The following is a 17,579-nucleotide window of genomic DNA, read 5'->3' on the forward strand; positions in this document are numbered from 1 at the left end:
GTTTCTCCACTTTATTGCTGGACTCTGGTTTCTTTCTGCACTTGAGGAAGGCAGCCAAGTGCTGAGGAAAGCCGCTTTCACTGGGCTTTGAGTATTACTGCTCCACCAAAGGTTTTTGCTGTGGGCCTTTGAGTAAAAGACGCGATAATTTCTCACTGGTAAGAGTGAGATCAACTACTGTTGAAGCAGTCTAAGGCGCATCTGAGCAGAGACAGCAAGCCCCTAAATCCACGTTCAGAGCTTTGGGGAAGACTGAAGCCTCAGGCTCCTGCTCCTCTGTGGTCGCAAAGCTACTGCACGCATGCCTTACCTGTCTTTTTCTCTGACCACTTTCTTTTCCTGCCTTCATAAAATTTACAAAGACACCTTCATATTCCCATATACTGGCTGGCACTGCCCCAGCTTGCTAGCCAAACACAGCAGAAACAAACTCAGCTTTCCAAAGGGTAAGACTCGAAGCAGCACAAGCAGGACCTCACACCTCCTTAGGAAGGGAGATGCATGGCAACAAAAGGCTGGGATTTCAAATGCTCACATTTTACCACAAGTGCCATATGCCATTTGGCCTGCCTGGTTAGCACGTCGCCATTGCCGCTCTCTCAATAGCAATTTCCAACAGAAACACAAAAGCACTGTGGAGTCCCACCAGGGTAAAGAGTGAAATGAGCTCCTGTTCTCAACAGAGAAATGCACTGAAAACAAAAAAACCCAGCATATTCAGGATCCAAGCAAATAAACAGCAGTAACAATGTAACTTTATTTAGATTTAATTTGACATATAGCACAGTAATAAGCACACAAAGAAAGAAGTACCAAAATACCAAACTCATAGCATAGAAAATAATCAAATATATTTCATATTTAGAGAAATATTTCTACAGCACATCAGTGGGACTGCCCTGAGCAGCCCAACCCTGTAAATATATATATATTTATATAGCTGTGTTATATAAAATACTGTATGTAGAGAAAGCACTGAAACTTATCACCAAAATAGAAAATAGCTCAAAGTACAGATAGTTCAGATTTGCTGCTCACACCCAATATTGGAAAGAAGTTCAAACCCACTGCAGGAGATAAAGCAGCAGCATAAATGCTATGGCAGGCGTGAGATGACATTCCTGGGCATAGACTGGCTAAAGCTGGCAGGAGCCTGGCTCTCAGGACAGGCTCCAAACCTGAGCTGATGGCCACAAGGTGACAAGAGTTACTGGTCCTCACTCAGGACTGTCAAGACATTTCCTAAATGGAAATGCCAGTGATGATGTCAGTGCTTGCAGCTGATGCTATGCACCACGGGATGCCTGGGCAAGCGGTGCATTAATGTATAGGGGGGGCTTTAAGCACATGAGTTGCAGCTTGGATCCCATGGGAGACCCCACAGCCCAGCTGAGCCAAGCTGCAGCCTGTGCCTGCCTGAGGCCAAAGGGCTTTTGATAAGTAAGAGCTGCTGAAGCAGTGCTCCTGCGGTACACAGCTGGCCCTTGCAGATCCGGACGCAGCAGGACTAGCCATGGGCAGATACACATCATCGCAAGGATATTATTCTGAGCTTTAAAGATGCCTTTTCAGCAGATGACAGTAATTAATTCCCATTAGCCTTTAAAAATCTAGAAAGCTGCTTTTGTACAAGGCCAGGCTCCCCCAGGCAATATGTTTGTTCTGGTCTGCAATTGAACAGCACATGAAGTAGCAACCCTACCGCTACAGGACAGTAACACCAAGTTAAATGTTTGTCCTGGTAAAAACTCCCACCTGCACTGAGGGTGGCCAAGGTTAGTGTTGGACTTAAGAGCCCAGGAAATTTGTAAATAGGTACAAAAAATACGGCATTTCTGGCAGCAACACTGAAATCCAACTGGAGTCAACCTGCACCAGCGCGTAGCCCAGGTGCTGCTGGTGCTTCAGGCTATGTGCTGGGCAGGCAGGCAGGCACCAGTCCTGGCTGCAGGGGAGAACCGAGGGCACCTTGCGGCTGTTTGGTTCCATACCTGCTGCTCTCTGGACAACATACTTTTGTGCTTGTTTGTTGCTTTTTGGCTTGATACAATGATTAATTGTCCTGACTACGCCTGCGAGGAAGGCAGCCGAGACTTGCCTAGAGGATCCCTCCTCAGGGGGTTTTGAGCCCCAATGAGGCAGTGCCATGATGGGCTGCCCCTTTGCTGCACCCACCCTGTGGCAAGCTGGGGGCTGTGGGAGATCACCCTGGGAGCCCTCCCAAATGCTGTTTCTGTGCTTCTGCCACACCACTGCAGGGAAGCCTATAATCCATTAATAATTCTGTAATTGCTCTTTCTCATCAAGCCAGCAGTTGCATCCCTAATTACATGGCAACAATACTATGCTAACAGGATGAGCTATAATTTCTAGGTGATATTAGCATTGTTGTTTTACTCTGAATAACTTCCTGGTAATGGCCATTTGAATGTGGCAATATCAATTAAGTGAATATAAATGCTTAGCCCCTGGAAAAATCATTAATAAAAATTTCATTCTGATAGCCTCTAATCACAGCTAAATACAATTACCCATACGAGGCCACTATAAAAAGTATTTTTCTCATCAGAAGAAGTTCATAAGGTTTTCTCAACTGTTTGTAATAAAGAGGACACTATATAGAAAAGTCCAGAAAATAAGCACACATTTGTTTCTCAAAACCCATAGATAAACATGACAATATCTCTAAATAACTGGCTACTGAACAGGATTTCACTTAGTTCTACTCAAGCTGTAGCCTGGTATAAATGGTTTCAAAGCAGCGCACTGCTGTTTCATCTGGAACAGCTGCACAAGATTTCTTTGATGTCAAGCTGTTGCATGGAGACGATGTTTCAATTTCTCTTTATGCCTCCAAACTGCTGAAACAGGAAGGGAAAGACTTTTAGTAAATAGGCATTTTTCGGGGCAGGGGGAGAAAATCAGGAAAATTTGGCCTTGAATGCAGTACCAAGAAATAATTCATCACTGCAATGGTGACAGAACTACACTGTGCCTCCCGCATCCCTATTTCAAAGGAGACAGGGACAGTACCCTGTGATTTTGCACTGCAGCACGGTCTCCCCGTGGTGCTGTACCAAGCACTCCCTGTCTCACACACTGGCAGCATCTGTGGCTGGTGCCTGTCCTGGGCATGCAGCGGGTGCACATGCATTGTCATCCTGACTCCCTGCACTAGTGCGCACACCACTCCTGAAGCCCCCAGGGAGCATAAGTACAATTTAGCTGAGAAAGGTCTGTGCCTTCCCTGCTCCTACCCAGCCTCCTGCTGCACAGGGGCTGCAGGATGTCAAAAATGAATGTGGCTGGTCATGACAGGCAGCTAAAGAAGGTGCTGCCCTGCATCTTTTGCTAAAGACGCTTTGTTGTGCAGTGAGCAAACATGTTTTAGGTGGCTGTGTCCATCACTGAGCAACCACAAGTGCTGCCTGCAAAGCCAGAGAGGCACATAAGTGCAAATCCTCATCTCAGGGCTTCGTAAGTGAGAGGCAGGAGCCAGTCGTACATCTCTTTTTCACAGCACTCAGCACCTGAGCGGTGCCTGGAAGGAGGAGGATTGCCCTGCCTGCTGCCTGCCTGACTGCAGAGCCAGCCATCACAAGATACACACATTTAGGAAGTGCCAGAGAGGCATGGATGTGCACAGATTTCTTTTTTTGTAGGGAGATAAGGCTGAAACAGTCTCATACATCAGGAGCAGGTGGCAGGAGCGCAGCCGGGGCGATGCGGGGGGAACTGGCAAGACCGTTATCTCCAGGCAAGATCTCTCTGTTCTGCACTTTGCAAAACATTCATGTGGGTTGATCTGCCATGCTCCACGAATATTTTCCAGAAGAAGTTGCATTTGGGAACACTCTCAAAGCAGCACTCAAGGAGTTTTCCTTGTGACCTCCCAAAAGTACATTTCCTAAGGCATTTCCCTGTACATGGCGTTTCAGACACCGCCTTTTCTGTGCAGTGCTTACTGGAACAAAAGCAGCAAAAGGTGAAAAAGGCTGCTGAAAAAGCCAGGGGCTGAGTTTCAAAACTCAGTGAGCTGATGAGCTCTTGCTCGCTTGCAGTGAGGGTCTGGGGGCACCTGTGCGGCCATGCCGAGGGGCACTGCCATCAGGCTCACTGGAACTCACATAGCTCACTCACCAGACAACTTACTGCTCTCCCACTGCAGCGCTGCCACTGCCAACAAACGGGATTTCTTCCCTGTCTGCCTTCCCCAGAATGAGATGGTGCTTCTCCATGTTTATGACACACTGTAGAGAATAAATGCTTTCAGGTAAGAGGGAGAACTGCAATTCACAGTGGTCCCAGCTCCCCCAGCATGGGTAAAAGCCTTGCTGCAAAACCCCTACCTTCAGAGATTTCAGTGTCTGCAGCCCAAAGGAGAAGGGTTTCTCAGTGTCTTCTGAAAAATAGGAACATTCAAGTTTATACATTCAAAATGTTCTCCCATGCTTTTTGTCAGTGACTCCCTCCTTCCTTCATGGCGGCTCTGCTAAATAGAACCCTGTTTATAAAGGGATTGAGTTACTCCAGAGGAGTACATCATCAAACGAGGGCAGGCGGATACACCTGCAGGGAGGCACGGTGGCCTCTCCATTGGCACAGCAGAGTGCAAGCTTGGTGCTGCCAGCACAACCCTGTGAACACATCCTTCCTCCCTCTCTCCATTCCTCCCTCCCTCCTTGCCTGTTTCTCTCCCACCCTCCTTCCATCTGAAAGCCTTCAGGCACTTGTGCTGCAGAAAATCGGTATTTCTATTTTAATTTGAACACGTTTCTGAAGCTTCATTTTCCCCTAGGGTAGGAAGGAGTAGAGCCCCAGCCCACGTGAGGAGCACACTCACACTCACACTCACCCAGGACGAGGGCAGTGCACTCCACGGGGACCGCTCCCACCGTGATGGCGAGGCTCTCGATCTGGCCAATCGCCCTTGCCTTGTATGGCAATGAAAGCATCTCGTCTTCACCAGGGAGTTCTTTGAGGTGCTCCTTCAACCTGCACATTGAAAACATTTCTGACATGACATGGACATGGTTCAGCTGCTCCGGCAAGAGGCAAACAGGGTTCGGAAGTGCCCTTAACTTGCTCATATTACCACGTCATTAGCGGAAAGCTGGTTCCTTGGCAGGTTTTCTGTGATGCTCTGCATACAGCCAGCAGCCTAGACACATGTCAGACCATAGCATGACCCACAACACAGCCCTGAGGCTGTGTCAGCCCTTGCCCCAAGCAGAACTCTTTACTGGATTTTGCTTTTTACCTAAGGAATCTTTTTTTCCTACATTTCCTCAAGACCTGGCGAAGCTGCTGGTCCAGAATTGCTTCTAATGCAGTGTGGGTGTAAGGAAGGGATACTCCAGCTCCCACAGTGGAGCCATGGACACCATATCCCCCACACACAGCTAGGGCAGCATGCCTGAACCACGCTTGTTAGCAGGTGCTGCTGCTGGGTTTACTCAGAGGAAGTAGAGACAGATCAATCACGTTCAGCTCAAGACAAGAAAAAAGGGTGTCACAGATATCTCAGGTACAGTTATTTCTTCTGTCTATGCCCCATGACCTAGTTTGACAGCACTGATTATTTAGCTGAAGTTTCTCTTTTGAACTGAACAAGAACCTAATGGAAAGGCAGTCCAAGGCGGTGATCTCTCCTTTGGATAAAAGCTGTATTGCTTTTTGGCTATTTGAAGAACCTTTCTGCTGAGCTGCATTGCAGCAGTGAGTGTACGTGTCTGTCCATCCATCCGGGGGGGACCAGCCTCCTTCAGAGGCAGAGGCCTTGAAGTGGACTGAGGTGGGGTTTGCCCATGCCATTTACTGCAGGTAGAAGGACCAGGAAAGGCAGCAGAGAGAAGGAGCTGGATCCCCTCTGCCGCTTCCCTTAGGGACTGCCCTAAAAAAGCAGTAGGAACATACTAAGAAGAGGTTTATGAACATTTTGGCTCTGAGCTGGCTTTGCTTTGGCCCTAGACAGGTTGGAGTGGCTTTTTTGGGTGTAATCAACTCCAATGGCTTCTGTATCCACACAAAGGAAGACATGTAGTCTTTGTTTCCCCCCATTTGTCCCCACCACAGGGCACAGGCCGTGGCACTGGAGCCAGGACCCAAACAATGCTCACATAACAGCTATACCTACTCCTCCACGGGGGATTTCTTACACTGCAAGCAAACCTCGAGCTCACCCCGCTGCTTTCCTCCGAGGCAAGGGGAAGAGCTTGAACAGCACCGTGACAAGATGCAGAAAGACTTTTACAGGAGAAGGGAGGAATTGAGCCTGTGCCTTGGGCACATGCATGCCACTTTTAGGCACTGGGCGCCCAGAGACCTCAGCAGCAGGGACCATCCCAGAGCTGCTGAGCCTTGACTGCAGGAAGCAGTGGCACCCGGCAAAGCCACTGTGGGGCCCCTCCGGCCCTGGCAGGAACTAGAGCACAATGGCCTAGCACACCTCTTCCCTGCTGCTTTCCAGGCTGGATTTAAACAACATTCATGTTTTATCGCTGCCACATGCACTAGACTGCTTTGAAGTGAAACATCCTGGAGCAGCGCCTGTTGTCACACGGGACCTACCACAGCGATGGCAGAGTGAGCCAGGCATCAAAGCCCTGGTTTTAACCCACTTTGTTAATCTGGCTTTATAGTGTCTGTCCCTGCAAACACGAACAGCAAAGGAGCTGCAGAAAGCTGCCTGCAAGGCAGCCCTGCCCGCTGCACACCTCGGCTGGCAGTGAAAGCAGGACAGGGTGTTGCTCTGGCCATGCTATCTGCCTGCACACCCAACGTGGCTCCTGCGCACCCCGGTGTCAGTGGGGTCCCACCTAGTAGGAAGCAAAGCTCACTCATTGCCAATGAGTAACACTGGGGAGGGACATGGGCCTTTAATCTGCAGCTGTCCAGCTGATGGCTACAAAAGTGGTCTTGCTCAAATCAGGAGGGAATCCCCATAAGATGAGAGCAGAAACTGGCTCTAACCTATTTCTTATGCACTCTTTGAATCATAGAATCAAATCAGTTGGAAAAGACCTTTATGATCATCAAGTCCAACCTTAGTCCCAGGACTGCTAAGTCCACCACTAAACCACATCACCAAGGGCTTCATCTACATGGTTTTTGAACACTTCCAGGGACAGTGATTCCACCACTGCCCTGGGCAGCCTGTTCCAATACCTTATCACCCTCTTGGTGAAGAAATCGTCCCTAATATCCATTCTAACCCTCCTCTGGCGCAGTCCGGGAATGACTGCTGAAGCAGACTGGTGCTGCAAAAACTACACAGGATGTGCATGAGTAGCACAGAGAGCAGACAAACTGCCGAAAGCATCACTGTGCAACTCAGACATGTTGAGCAGCCAGCACAGCATCTTGCAAGATGAGACCCCTCCAAACACACTGTTGTCATCCATGAGCCAGGCTGAGCAGCTTCACAGTTTGTGACAAGTTTGCAGCCGGCACAGCCGCCTTCCAGCCACTAAACACTGTTGTGCAAAGAAGTAATTACTGTCTGGACAGAAAACAGGCACCATTAATCCAGGGCTATGCAGTAGTGCTCAGGGAGCAACTGTGATTGGCTTTTGTGTAATCACTGCAAGTCAGCGATAAAAAGCAATGATTCTATGCAAATAAAGTGCCAAAATCTCCTTGATACTCTGTGAGCTTATGCCTGATCCTGCTCCTCAGAGATCAGTGTGAGTTTTGCTGTGAATGGCTGGCAGTCAGCTCTCTAACACTAAGTAAATACATTTCCTTTCCCTTCAACTGGGAGAAATTTATTATCGGGAGTAGCATTAGACACCAGATTTCAAGCACATGCATGTACTCAACTGCACAGCTGCCCTGGGGACACAAAAGACAGGAGTGTAAGGGTTGTGCAGCTATTTCTCGAGGCACTGAATGACAAGCAGGCAGGCACTGAAAAGATATAAATGCATCCAACCCTCTGAAGGTATTTACTCAAAGGTGTATAGGTTGGTACAAGTGGCTTTCTGTTTCAGCTCCCTGCAAGGACATTTAAGAAAAAGCCAGGATTTGGATGTAACAAGAGGCTCAAGGGCTTTCCCAGGCACAGCCCAAAGCACTCCTTCCAGAATGGCCATTGCTGGTGTGAGCAAAGCCCCAGCCCAGGGAGCACTGCCTGTGCTGCGAGGTGCCACGAGTTCCCACAGAACAGAAATCCAGCTGGATATTTACCCTAGCCTGTCCAGGCAGGCAGATGACATGAGGTTGTGCTGTGAGCCAGTGTCCACCACGGCCTTCAGCTCTTTCCCCGCGCACTGCAAGAGCAAGCAGAGATGGGAGACAATGCATAGGATGTGGGATGAGTATAGAGTATCTGGGGTCTCTGCTCCACACACACCAGTCCCTGCTGAAATGCCATCATCTCCTTGTACCAGCCCATCCCCACTCCACCACATGCTCAGTGCCCACAGGATATCACCTCATCCATCCCAGGCACCCAAGAGTTGGCTCTTGAGCTGCTTTTTGGATAAGGTGTTGCTACTAAACCACTACTAAACATGGTGTTGGGTCCTGAGCCCTTCCCAGAAGCAGAAGGGGCAGCGCCAGGCAGGGGGGAATATTGTGGAGTGCAGGAAATGCAAAGGAGCGTGCGGGTAAGGAGAAGAAAGTGAAATTACTCTTGGGGAAAGCAAAGAGGAATGGCACTTGAAGAAAACAAATTGGCTGTGAGCACAGGGATACACCATTGATAATTACTTCTCAGCATTTCAGCATGATGCCCCAGCCTGGCTACTCCCTCTGCCCTGAGGTCCAAGGGAAGACATCCATCAGACCAGTTTTCTCTGTGCTACCCAGGTGGTGTCTGTGCCACAGCAGCCCTGAGCTGCAGAGGGAGAGCATCCGCACAGCTGTGACAGCCCCGGTGGAGGACAACCCTGATCAGGAAACACAGAACCGTAGAATCACAGAATGGTTTGTCTTGGAAGGGACCTTAAAGACCATCCAGTTCCAATCCACTGTCGTGGGAGGGAAACGTGGAGAATAAGAGCACAGCTTGAGGCTGTCAGAAGTAAAATGTGGGGGGGGGGGGAGGGGGAAGGAAGTCTGGGGAGGGACTATTACCTGGCAGCTCACCACTATGAGCTCCTCGTCCTCGGTTTTCCCTGAGCTGCCCAGTTTGGTTTGGTTCAGCTTGTTGGTCTGCGCTGAGATATCACTCTTCAGAGTCCAGCTGCCGCGGCTGCTTCGTAATTTTGATAGATTTGTTTCCATCAGGCGCTTCTGCAGGATATTATGTGGTTGCTTTAAGAAACAAACACACACAGAAGAGCAGGGTGAAGTCAGAGGAAAGACGCAAAATGACCTGCATTGCCAGCCTGCTTGTGGTGTCCATGTGCCAGTGCTGCACTCTCCTGTGCGAGGGGTGCCCTAAGGTTTCACTCTCCCTGCTGCGCAGGCTACATGTACTCTTCCCAGCCTACGTCTATGTGCTCTCTTGCCAATCTGGCTTACCCGGCTTTGACTAAAGAGAACTACTTCATATTGGCAAGGGAATAATCCGTTCAGAATATTAACCAGAATTTGGAGGGATGCCTTTCTTTTTCCAAACTCAAGATTTGATTTCATGGAGGAATCAAAACAAGTCAGGCTTTTCCAAGCTGGTGTTTCAGCTGTAATTGCCTATCATCTGTTGATAAAGATATGGGGAATCCTTCAGTGATGTGAAAAGTTAGGAGGTAACAAACTACCATTCCACCCAGGTGTGGAAAAGGTGTATGGGCTTACTGAATGAACACAGATGCTTTAATTGAGCACTGGCATTGCTGGCATAGGAATTACCTGTGTCCAGCCTCCACCTCTGGCAATATTTCTGGTGTGAATCCACTCAAAATTTAAGAAGCTGATTTGTTTGTCTGTGCATTGGCTCTTACAGGTGCGAGTGAACAAGGCACAACTGCAAGAAGAGAGCTACAGATGGTGTCTTCTGTCAGATCTGGTCAGAATTTGATCTCAAATTGCCCTGCATCCCTCTTCTCCCCACATTTGTATTTAACTGCTAAGGGTGAGTAAATGGGCCCAATCAGGGTGACATGCCATGAGAGGGAAAGGAGGAGAAGAGGTGAGATCATCCAAGGTAGATGGGTATTCTCCCAGGAACCCCCAGTGGTTCATATGGCTGCTTCTCACTTTCTCTGTCATTTCCATTCACCCTGTGAGAAGCATGTTGCCTCTCAAAATCTCCTCCAACTGCTTTCCCAAAAGCCTTTTTATGTTTAATGTTTGTCACGGTTGGATGCACGTACTGTGCTGGAGGTGAAATGACTGCTTGATTATCTGCTCATTTCTCTGCATGGCTAATCTCACACACACCTCCCATTACTGCCCTTTCCTTCTGGTTTTCATTTGTCCACAGTGAGACCTTCTTACCGGCTTATTCCTGAATTTTTGCATTCATATTAAATATGCCTGTGTCCTATGTATCTGCAGAGACATCTGAACCAGCAAACCTCTTCATCCTGAGGGAATTTCAATGGGATCAGGATAACTTTGGAAACCTCAGGCCATGGCTCCCCGAGGTGGCCGGTGCGCACCCTTGTGTGCAGTGCAGTGCCTCATCTTTAAAAGAATCTGTGTGGCACATTAAGTAACAGCACTTACAGCAGGCTAATGCAACTTGGCATCATCCTAAAATAACTGTAACCACGTTAGTGCTTCAGATCCTGCTGTAGGTGTAACATGGACCTGACTGATCAGATTGGGTAGATGCAGCCAACATCAGTGGTCACCAGGACACATAATCTTTTTTCCTTACTTTTCACTGTTCTTACTTCTGCATAAAACCTGTGACTTGAAAGGAAATAAAATTTCATGACCATTTTCAGTTGCAGGTGCTATGTGCGGCCAGCATGCCAGAGAGCATGTCCCATGTAAAGATGATAATATAGGCACGCTCCCAGCACCAGGAAGAGATCAGATCCAACATTGTCCTGCCTTCTTCACGTGCAAAAAGCAACAAAGCTCCAGCGCTTCTCTGGTGACCGCTGCCTTCCAGGGAGACTGAACAGCAGAGACCAGTATTACTTAAGTAGACTAAAGGCGCACACTGTATGCCTACTAGGTGTCCATTACACCTAGTAATGGACCCTGTGCTGAGGGACAAGCAAATCAGTCCCTGTAGCTGTAGGTGCACAGTCAGCACTGTGATTCACGTCCAAGGCTCCTCGCCTATGGAAAAATGCTTGGGATTGCTGACAGTGTATGACATGTCCTCCTTACCCTTTGTGTTTTCCTGCAACGGAGGCACACATCTGGAGGAATAACTCTTCACTTCATAAAAAAAACCTCAAAGTATGGGATAGGGGACTAGAGAAATAGATAGGTGAAGTTCCCAGCTGGCCAGAAGGCAGCCAGTTACACAGTGGTCACCTCGTGCCCAGCCCTGCTCAGCTAGGACCCATTTCTGAATGGCATCATCCAGGGCAGTCTGGGTGCTCTTCTGGTCTGACTGGCCTCAATCACATTGCCAGACACCTATGAAAGGACAAGTCACCAGCACACTCATCATTGCTATTTTAACTGCCACCTACCCTTGATTTAAACCTAAATGTTTTTTACTACATGTTCTCCTATGGATTGTTAACCAGTTACGTATGTGGGTTTCCTCAGGCCCTGGTTTTATGAATCCTATATGGGACACATCACTAAAAGGAAAAAGTCCAGCACTCAGCAAACATGAGTTACCACCACAATGGGATTGTCTTTTGTTGACGCTTGCTCTTCTGAAAGCCACAACAAATCCTGCCTGTGGGGAGACAAATGTTGCTTACGTGGTGCTCCAGTACAAAAATTATCTAGCAAGAAGGGGCCGAAAAGGTTCCCTGAAGCACCATCCTGTCTCAGGCTATTAATTAGTTTGCTTTAACTTGTATTTCCCTCGACTCTCATGTGCAACAGAGTGAGGGATGTTAGCCACGGAGATGACTCAAGTGATGGATACGTACTTGTTGAACAGATAATGTGCCAGGGGACATTTTTAAGCGCACATTTTGCTGGAAAGCAGCAAGCAGACCATGGCTGGGAGGGTAGGAAAGGAGGAAAACCGCCCTGTGACAGCAATGGGGAAGGCAGATGTGATCTCTTTCCAGCATGGGCGGGCCACACAGGCAGGGCCAGTGCTTGAAGTAACCTGGATTACTTGGTAATGTCTTCCTATACACTGCACAAAACTCTCAAAAGTTTTCTAAAAAAATAAAATGTTACATTCCATTGTGTGAGTGCAAAAAAAGTAAGTTATTTCCTAGTATCATTCAGCACAATGTAAATACAAACCAGGACTTTCTTTGTAAGATACCTCCCTTTCCATCCCTGAGACTTTGTAAAAACCTATAATCCCTTGAAAAAGTCACAGTAAAAAACTGAAAGGAGCAGAGACACCATCTACTGATGAACCTAATTACCACTGTCTGTCAAACCCACAAATAATTCTGTGCAGTTTTGTTCCTCTCTAATTTATAAGGAAGCGCATCACTGCAGCTTGCAGTATCCAGCTCTCTGGAAGGTTTCCAACTATTTTGGCTTCTAGATCTGGGGATAACAAGACCTATCAACAACAGTTTCAGTCAGGTGGAGATGAAAGCCAGGGAAGGTGCCATCTCCTCCCCTCCCCAAACCCATGTCAGGAGGTTTGCTCTCTCTTCTGTACCTAGACAGTAGAAAAAAAGAGTTTAAACACACCAATGGAGCTCATCCTGAGAAATAATTAATTCCCCTCTCTTTTTCCCATTCTTCATCCAAATTCACTTCTTCCACAAGCAGCCTGTGCTTGTGTCCTGTCAGCGCCTCACACAGGGGAACAAGGTGGGACAAGAGATGCCCCCTGCTCTCCTGCACCCCCTTGGGTGCCCAGGCAGCAGGCAGGTCTCTCAAACACTTTTTGTTGTTTATTATTTATAACTTTATTTCCCAGCTTGTAAAGCAATGCAGGACTGTTTCAGGCAAAGCCCCCCAAAACCGGTCTGGCAGCTCTCGGGTTGAGGGCGAAGTATCAGAGCATGAGAAGGAGCTGCCAACAGCCAGCAAGTCCTGTCCAACGGAGTCAGGGCTCACAGTTATTTGGTCGCCGGGAGACCAAATAACCACCACCCTGTGCCAGTTCTCTGGGCTTCAGGGAGGAGGCTAATAGTGAGGCACCAAAACAAAACAATTTCTGCTCTGTATATCCAGCCCTACATTTTCCAAATCCAATGTATGCTATGGTATAGTTTGGTCTTACCCTAGGCAAAGTGAAATACGTAAAGGGAGCAAGGAACTAGAAGAGTTCTTTATTTCAGAACAATACACTGAAAACTACCTGCCTACTTGGGGCACCACCAGGACAGAAGCTTCAGGAGAGGAGCAAAGGCACACAAGCTGGGGGACGCCAGCACACCCACCCCAGTGACCTGCTGCCTTCTCCCTGCACACAGCACCCCCTGCGCCGCAGCCACAAGGAAGGGGATTTCTCCCCAAATCAGAGTGGTTGCTACCAGCTGTCACCCTGACCGATGGGGTCTGTCCTCAGCTGACCCTGTCTCTGGGAGCTGTTACCTCCTCTCTTCCCCTGGAAAGGCCACTTGAAAACCCCCATGGGAAACCCTGCATCAGTAACATCAGTCACATCAAAAGCCCTTCACCCATGTCAGCACAGCTGTCACACAGCTTTAGACTCAAAAATATGCTGCTTCGTTAGGAGGAGTGCAGTTGCTCACAGGAAAGGCATGCAGACACTCTGGGCAAAGACCCCTGATGCTCAGTGCCTCCTGACTATGCAGCTCAATGCCTCTGGTTTGGGCCCTTGCCAAGGTGGGGTCCCACACTGGGAGGCTTTTGGTGCTTCTGCAGTCTCAGAGATGCACAATCTCCCGCTCATTCTGGGGACAACTCTTGTGACATCCAGACAGCCATGGCACTAGGAGACATGGTGGGTCATCCTGAAGCGATGCTCAGTGCTGTCCTGGCCATGTGCAGCATGAGCATGGAAGTGCTGGCAGCGTTGCTTCGCTGCGACGTGACCCACTGCAACAACTCTGGAATTCATGGCATCGTCTCTGGGGCTGTGGGAATGGGCCTGAGCACATGCAGTGCTGTCACTTTGGAGGCTCCCCATATGTCCCATGGGGCAGGAGGCTGTAAGCCAAGCTGATCCCTTGATGTGCCCACTGTCCCATCACCCTCAACTGTGGTGTGGGGACAAGAGGGTTCTGCAGTGGAGTGGCCCATACCAGCTCAGCTGTCACCCCATCCCTGGCCAGAGACACAGCACAGCCAGGTAGCCAGGCAGGCAGTGCACCTCTGCCACGCTGCACCTCCTTGTTGCCCTTGGATCAGGAGCTGTGGACTCCCCACGGCCTCGGCACCTCCCTGGAGAGGACCCCACCCCCTGCATGGACCCTCCTGGCAGGGGCTGTGGGTGCAGCAGGCGCGGTGCTGCAGCCGCAACTCAGCCCGTGCGGGCACAGGAGCAGGAATGAAACCTCTGGTGATCTTCCTGTGACCAGGGCTGTGGCGAGGAGCCTCGTGCTCTGCCCCTGGCAGCAGCACCAAACCTGGTCCTCCCTGCTGCAAGGGCAAGGGCTTCACTGCTCGGTGCCCCTGGATCCTGCCACCTGTTGCCTCTCTCATCTGGGCAGAGCAGAACCCCACGTCCTCAGGGTCCCAGCCCCACACACTGTGGGTCACTGAGCCACAGCATGTTATTTAGACCCCGTAGATAATAGTAGTAATAACACCATCACTCTCTGAACAGCACTTTGTAGCTCACCAGCAGAGAGCTGGCATTCGTGGTGACCAGGAAAGCTCCCTCCAAGCCTTTCCCTGGGCAGGAGCTTCACTCCCTACAACTGCAAAACATTTGGGATGTCAAAACGAATCACCTCCGAGTGCACTGCAGAGAACAGCCAACTCATTGCCCTTATCTTGGCCAGGCAGAGCCAAGCCTAACCCAGCAGAGCAGGAAGGCTCTGACAGAACAAAACTACACCACTAAAAAGAAGAAGATTCACTTTTTTCAATGAACCTGTATCAAGTATTTAGAAAATCAAATATTGTGTGTTACAAGGTGCAAGAATTTTGCAACAATGAGTCAAAAAAACATAAAGGAGCTTTCCTCGGTAGGATGTATTTTCTAGATTTTGCTCCTTACATCAGAACTTTTGGTGTTATATTTAAGTATTATTTGCCATTAGAGAAAGCTCAAACATTTGTGCACATTAGCATTTAGAAATGCTCTCCAGCCCCTGGACATGATGAAGAATATCATATAGAATATCATATGACAGCTACAGGATTGCATGGATCGTTGCATATGTAAATATTTAAAACCTAGAATTATGTGTCTTCATTTAGAAAACCCCATATATGCATCAGCCTTTATCAAAGTGTAATCTTGGCAGTTTTATATTTTGAAGTACTAGTGACTCACTTTACTGGATCTTTTCTGATTATATGTTGTACATACATATGCATCACAGGCAAACATATGTGTATAGATGTATGTATTACATGAAGCCATTTTGATTTACTCTGATTCAGAGAGGATTTTGTGCTGAAAACAGTATCCCATTTTCATGTAAACAGGATAAAAAAATTAAAAGCTCTCAGACCCAAGTGCCAGCCATATGAAAGGACCTCCTGGCAAAAAGCACCCTGGTGATAACTAGTGTCGTATTTCTACTCCCTCCCTTTTACATAGAAAAGCCTCATTTTTCTTTAATCAGTTTCCACAACCAACCAACTTCTTCTAACAGAAAAACGGCGCAAAGATAACAAAAAATAGACACTGCCCTACCCGCTTCTTAAGCCTCCTTCCAGCAAACACAATAGAAAGCCTTACAGTATCTTTGGAAGTGCCCAGCTTCTTCAGCCCATCCAGAGGGAGGAGATCTGCAGAATCCTTGTGAATAAACTGAACCGCCTGCTTCATCCTCCTCTGCTGGCGGAGAGATGCCGCTTCCCTGATCTCCACTTCTTTTCTGCTCGGCTCTGTCAGGATACCCGAATAAAACATCTTTCCACCCGTGTACAGCTCACTTCTTGAGGGTGTGCCTCTCACAGAGACGGAGCTGGGGAGATGCTCTGTCGTCTGCGCTTTATAGCCGGAGCCTGGTGACGCCTGGAGACCGGCAGGTACTTCCAGCCAGCGCAGCCGAGTGAAGGAGGGGTTGGGCACGTTGCAATACGTCGCACAAACAACGACGGGCAAGCTCAGGCTCGGTCTGAGGAATAAATCAGCGCTGTTCTTCTTCACTGCCTCTCCTGAAGTGCCATCAGCCACAGGCACCCGACAGCTCTCAAAGCCCCCCAGCAGCCTCGCGGGCAGGAAAGGCAGTGCTGGAGCACTGGAGCAAACAGCCCCAGGGGCCAGCACACCTCCCAGCCAGCCTCTGCAGGCACAGCTGCTTTGCGTTTGGACAGGGAGCCTGGGGTGCCACAGGAGGCGATGGCTGCCCGGCAGGCCTGGGCTGCTGCAGCCCCGCATGGACTGGTGCAGCTGGCCACAATGGGGTTTGCTACCTTGTGCCTGGGGCCAGCAGGGTTAGGGAGGGCTCTGGATATCACTGGCCTCACCAAAGCATTGCAGGCACCAATCTGCGTAGTCACTGTCAACTCAAGTCCCCAGGAAGGGAAAGGGCAGTCACAAAAATTCTCCCAGCCAAACTGAGGCACCCCACATGTGGTTTTACACAGGGTTCCTACACCCATCAAACATTCAGGTACAGCACAATTTGACTGATGTCTGGCATCCACACTACTGATTACTAATCAGAGTAAAACTTTGCAAAGCAACTGTAGTTTTGCAGCGTTTGTGCTGCTTGTCTATTGATCCAGATGTTGCTGGAGTCAGTCTTGCTATAGTTACTTATTTCTGACGCCAGACAATGCTGGGAGGGTTTCAAAGACATGTTAGAGGGTGAGGATGCTGGTGTTATACTGGTTATCTGGGGTATCCTTTATCCTTCATGGGCAGCTCTAGGCTTCCAAGAAGCGAAGTCCTTATTTCTGGGGCTGGGCTGTCTTTTATCTTGTTTTATTTAAGCATGAACAATACCAAAGTCTTCAGAAAATTCTACTACCTCATTACATTTAGTGTATAACATGAAAAACATAATACACTTTCATACTGTAAAGACTGATTGATATAATAGGGAAAAGGATTTTCTTAACAGGACTCACAGCACACACAGGTTTATTTCACTACAGCATTGAGGTTTTAAGTGATATATCATCTCTCACAAAAAAGAAATAGTTTTTCATTATTTTCAGGGGGGCTTTGTTGTTTGGTTGGTTGTTTTTTGACCCCAGGAGAGCCCACTTTCTGCAGCACAGGGGGGTAGTGGGCACTCTCCTGAACCTTCTGCTTCCAAGTAATTTGTTGCAAGGAATAGGTGCAAGAGAAAATGCAGCTCTGCTTGGGAGAGACAGTATGGATCTGGGAACACCCCGCATTGGTTTGGTTCTTGTTGAACTAACAGAGACCTTTGAAGCACTAGATAAAGCACAAGAAAAGCAGAGCTTTGCCCAGGATTTATGCCAAGCCTGACTTCCAGGACACTCCTGACCTTCAGCAGGAGCTGGGGCCCCTTTGC

The 17,579-nt window shown here is 48.7% G+C and overlaps 1 protein-coding gene across 2 annotated transcripts; it reads right to left on the reverse strand.

The window, feature by feature from the left end:
• Positions 1-723: 723 nt before the first annotated feature.
• On the reverse strand, positions 724-16,313 carry NRIP3 (nuclear receptor interacting protein 3). 2 transcript variants are annotated; one of them, XM_030482191.1, is made up of 7 exons: positions 15,827-16,313; positions 9,079-9,258; positions 8,188-8,270; positions 4,856-4,995; positions 4,350-4,402; positions 4,141-4,250; positions 724-2,858 (listed from the first exon to the last, which is right to left on the reverse strand). In XM_030482191.1, the coding sequence occupies exons 1-6, from the start codon at positions 15,998-16,000 to the stop codon at positions 4,149-4,151; spliced, it is 732 nt and encodes a 243-aa protein (XP_030338051.1). In that variant the 5' UTR covers positions 16,001-16,313; the 3' UTR covers positions 724-2,858; positions 4,141-4,148. The 2 variants fall into 2 exon arrangements, with proteins under 2 accessions (XP_030338051.1, XP_030338050.1); XM_030482190.1 differs by having other exon boundaries at positions 724-2,861; positions 15,827-16,115.
• Between the last annotated feature and the right edge of the window lie 1,266 nt (positions 16,314-17,579).

Source organism: Strigops habroptila, chromosome 4, assembly GCF_004027225.2.
Source record: "Strigops habroptila isolate Jane chromosome 4, bStrHab1.2.pri, whole genome shotgun sequence".
Lineage (NCBI taxonomy): Eukaryota > Metazoa > Chordata > Aves > Psittaciformes > Psittacidae > Strigops > Strigops habroptila.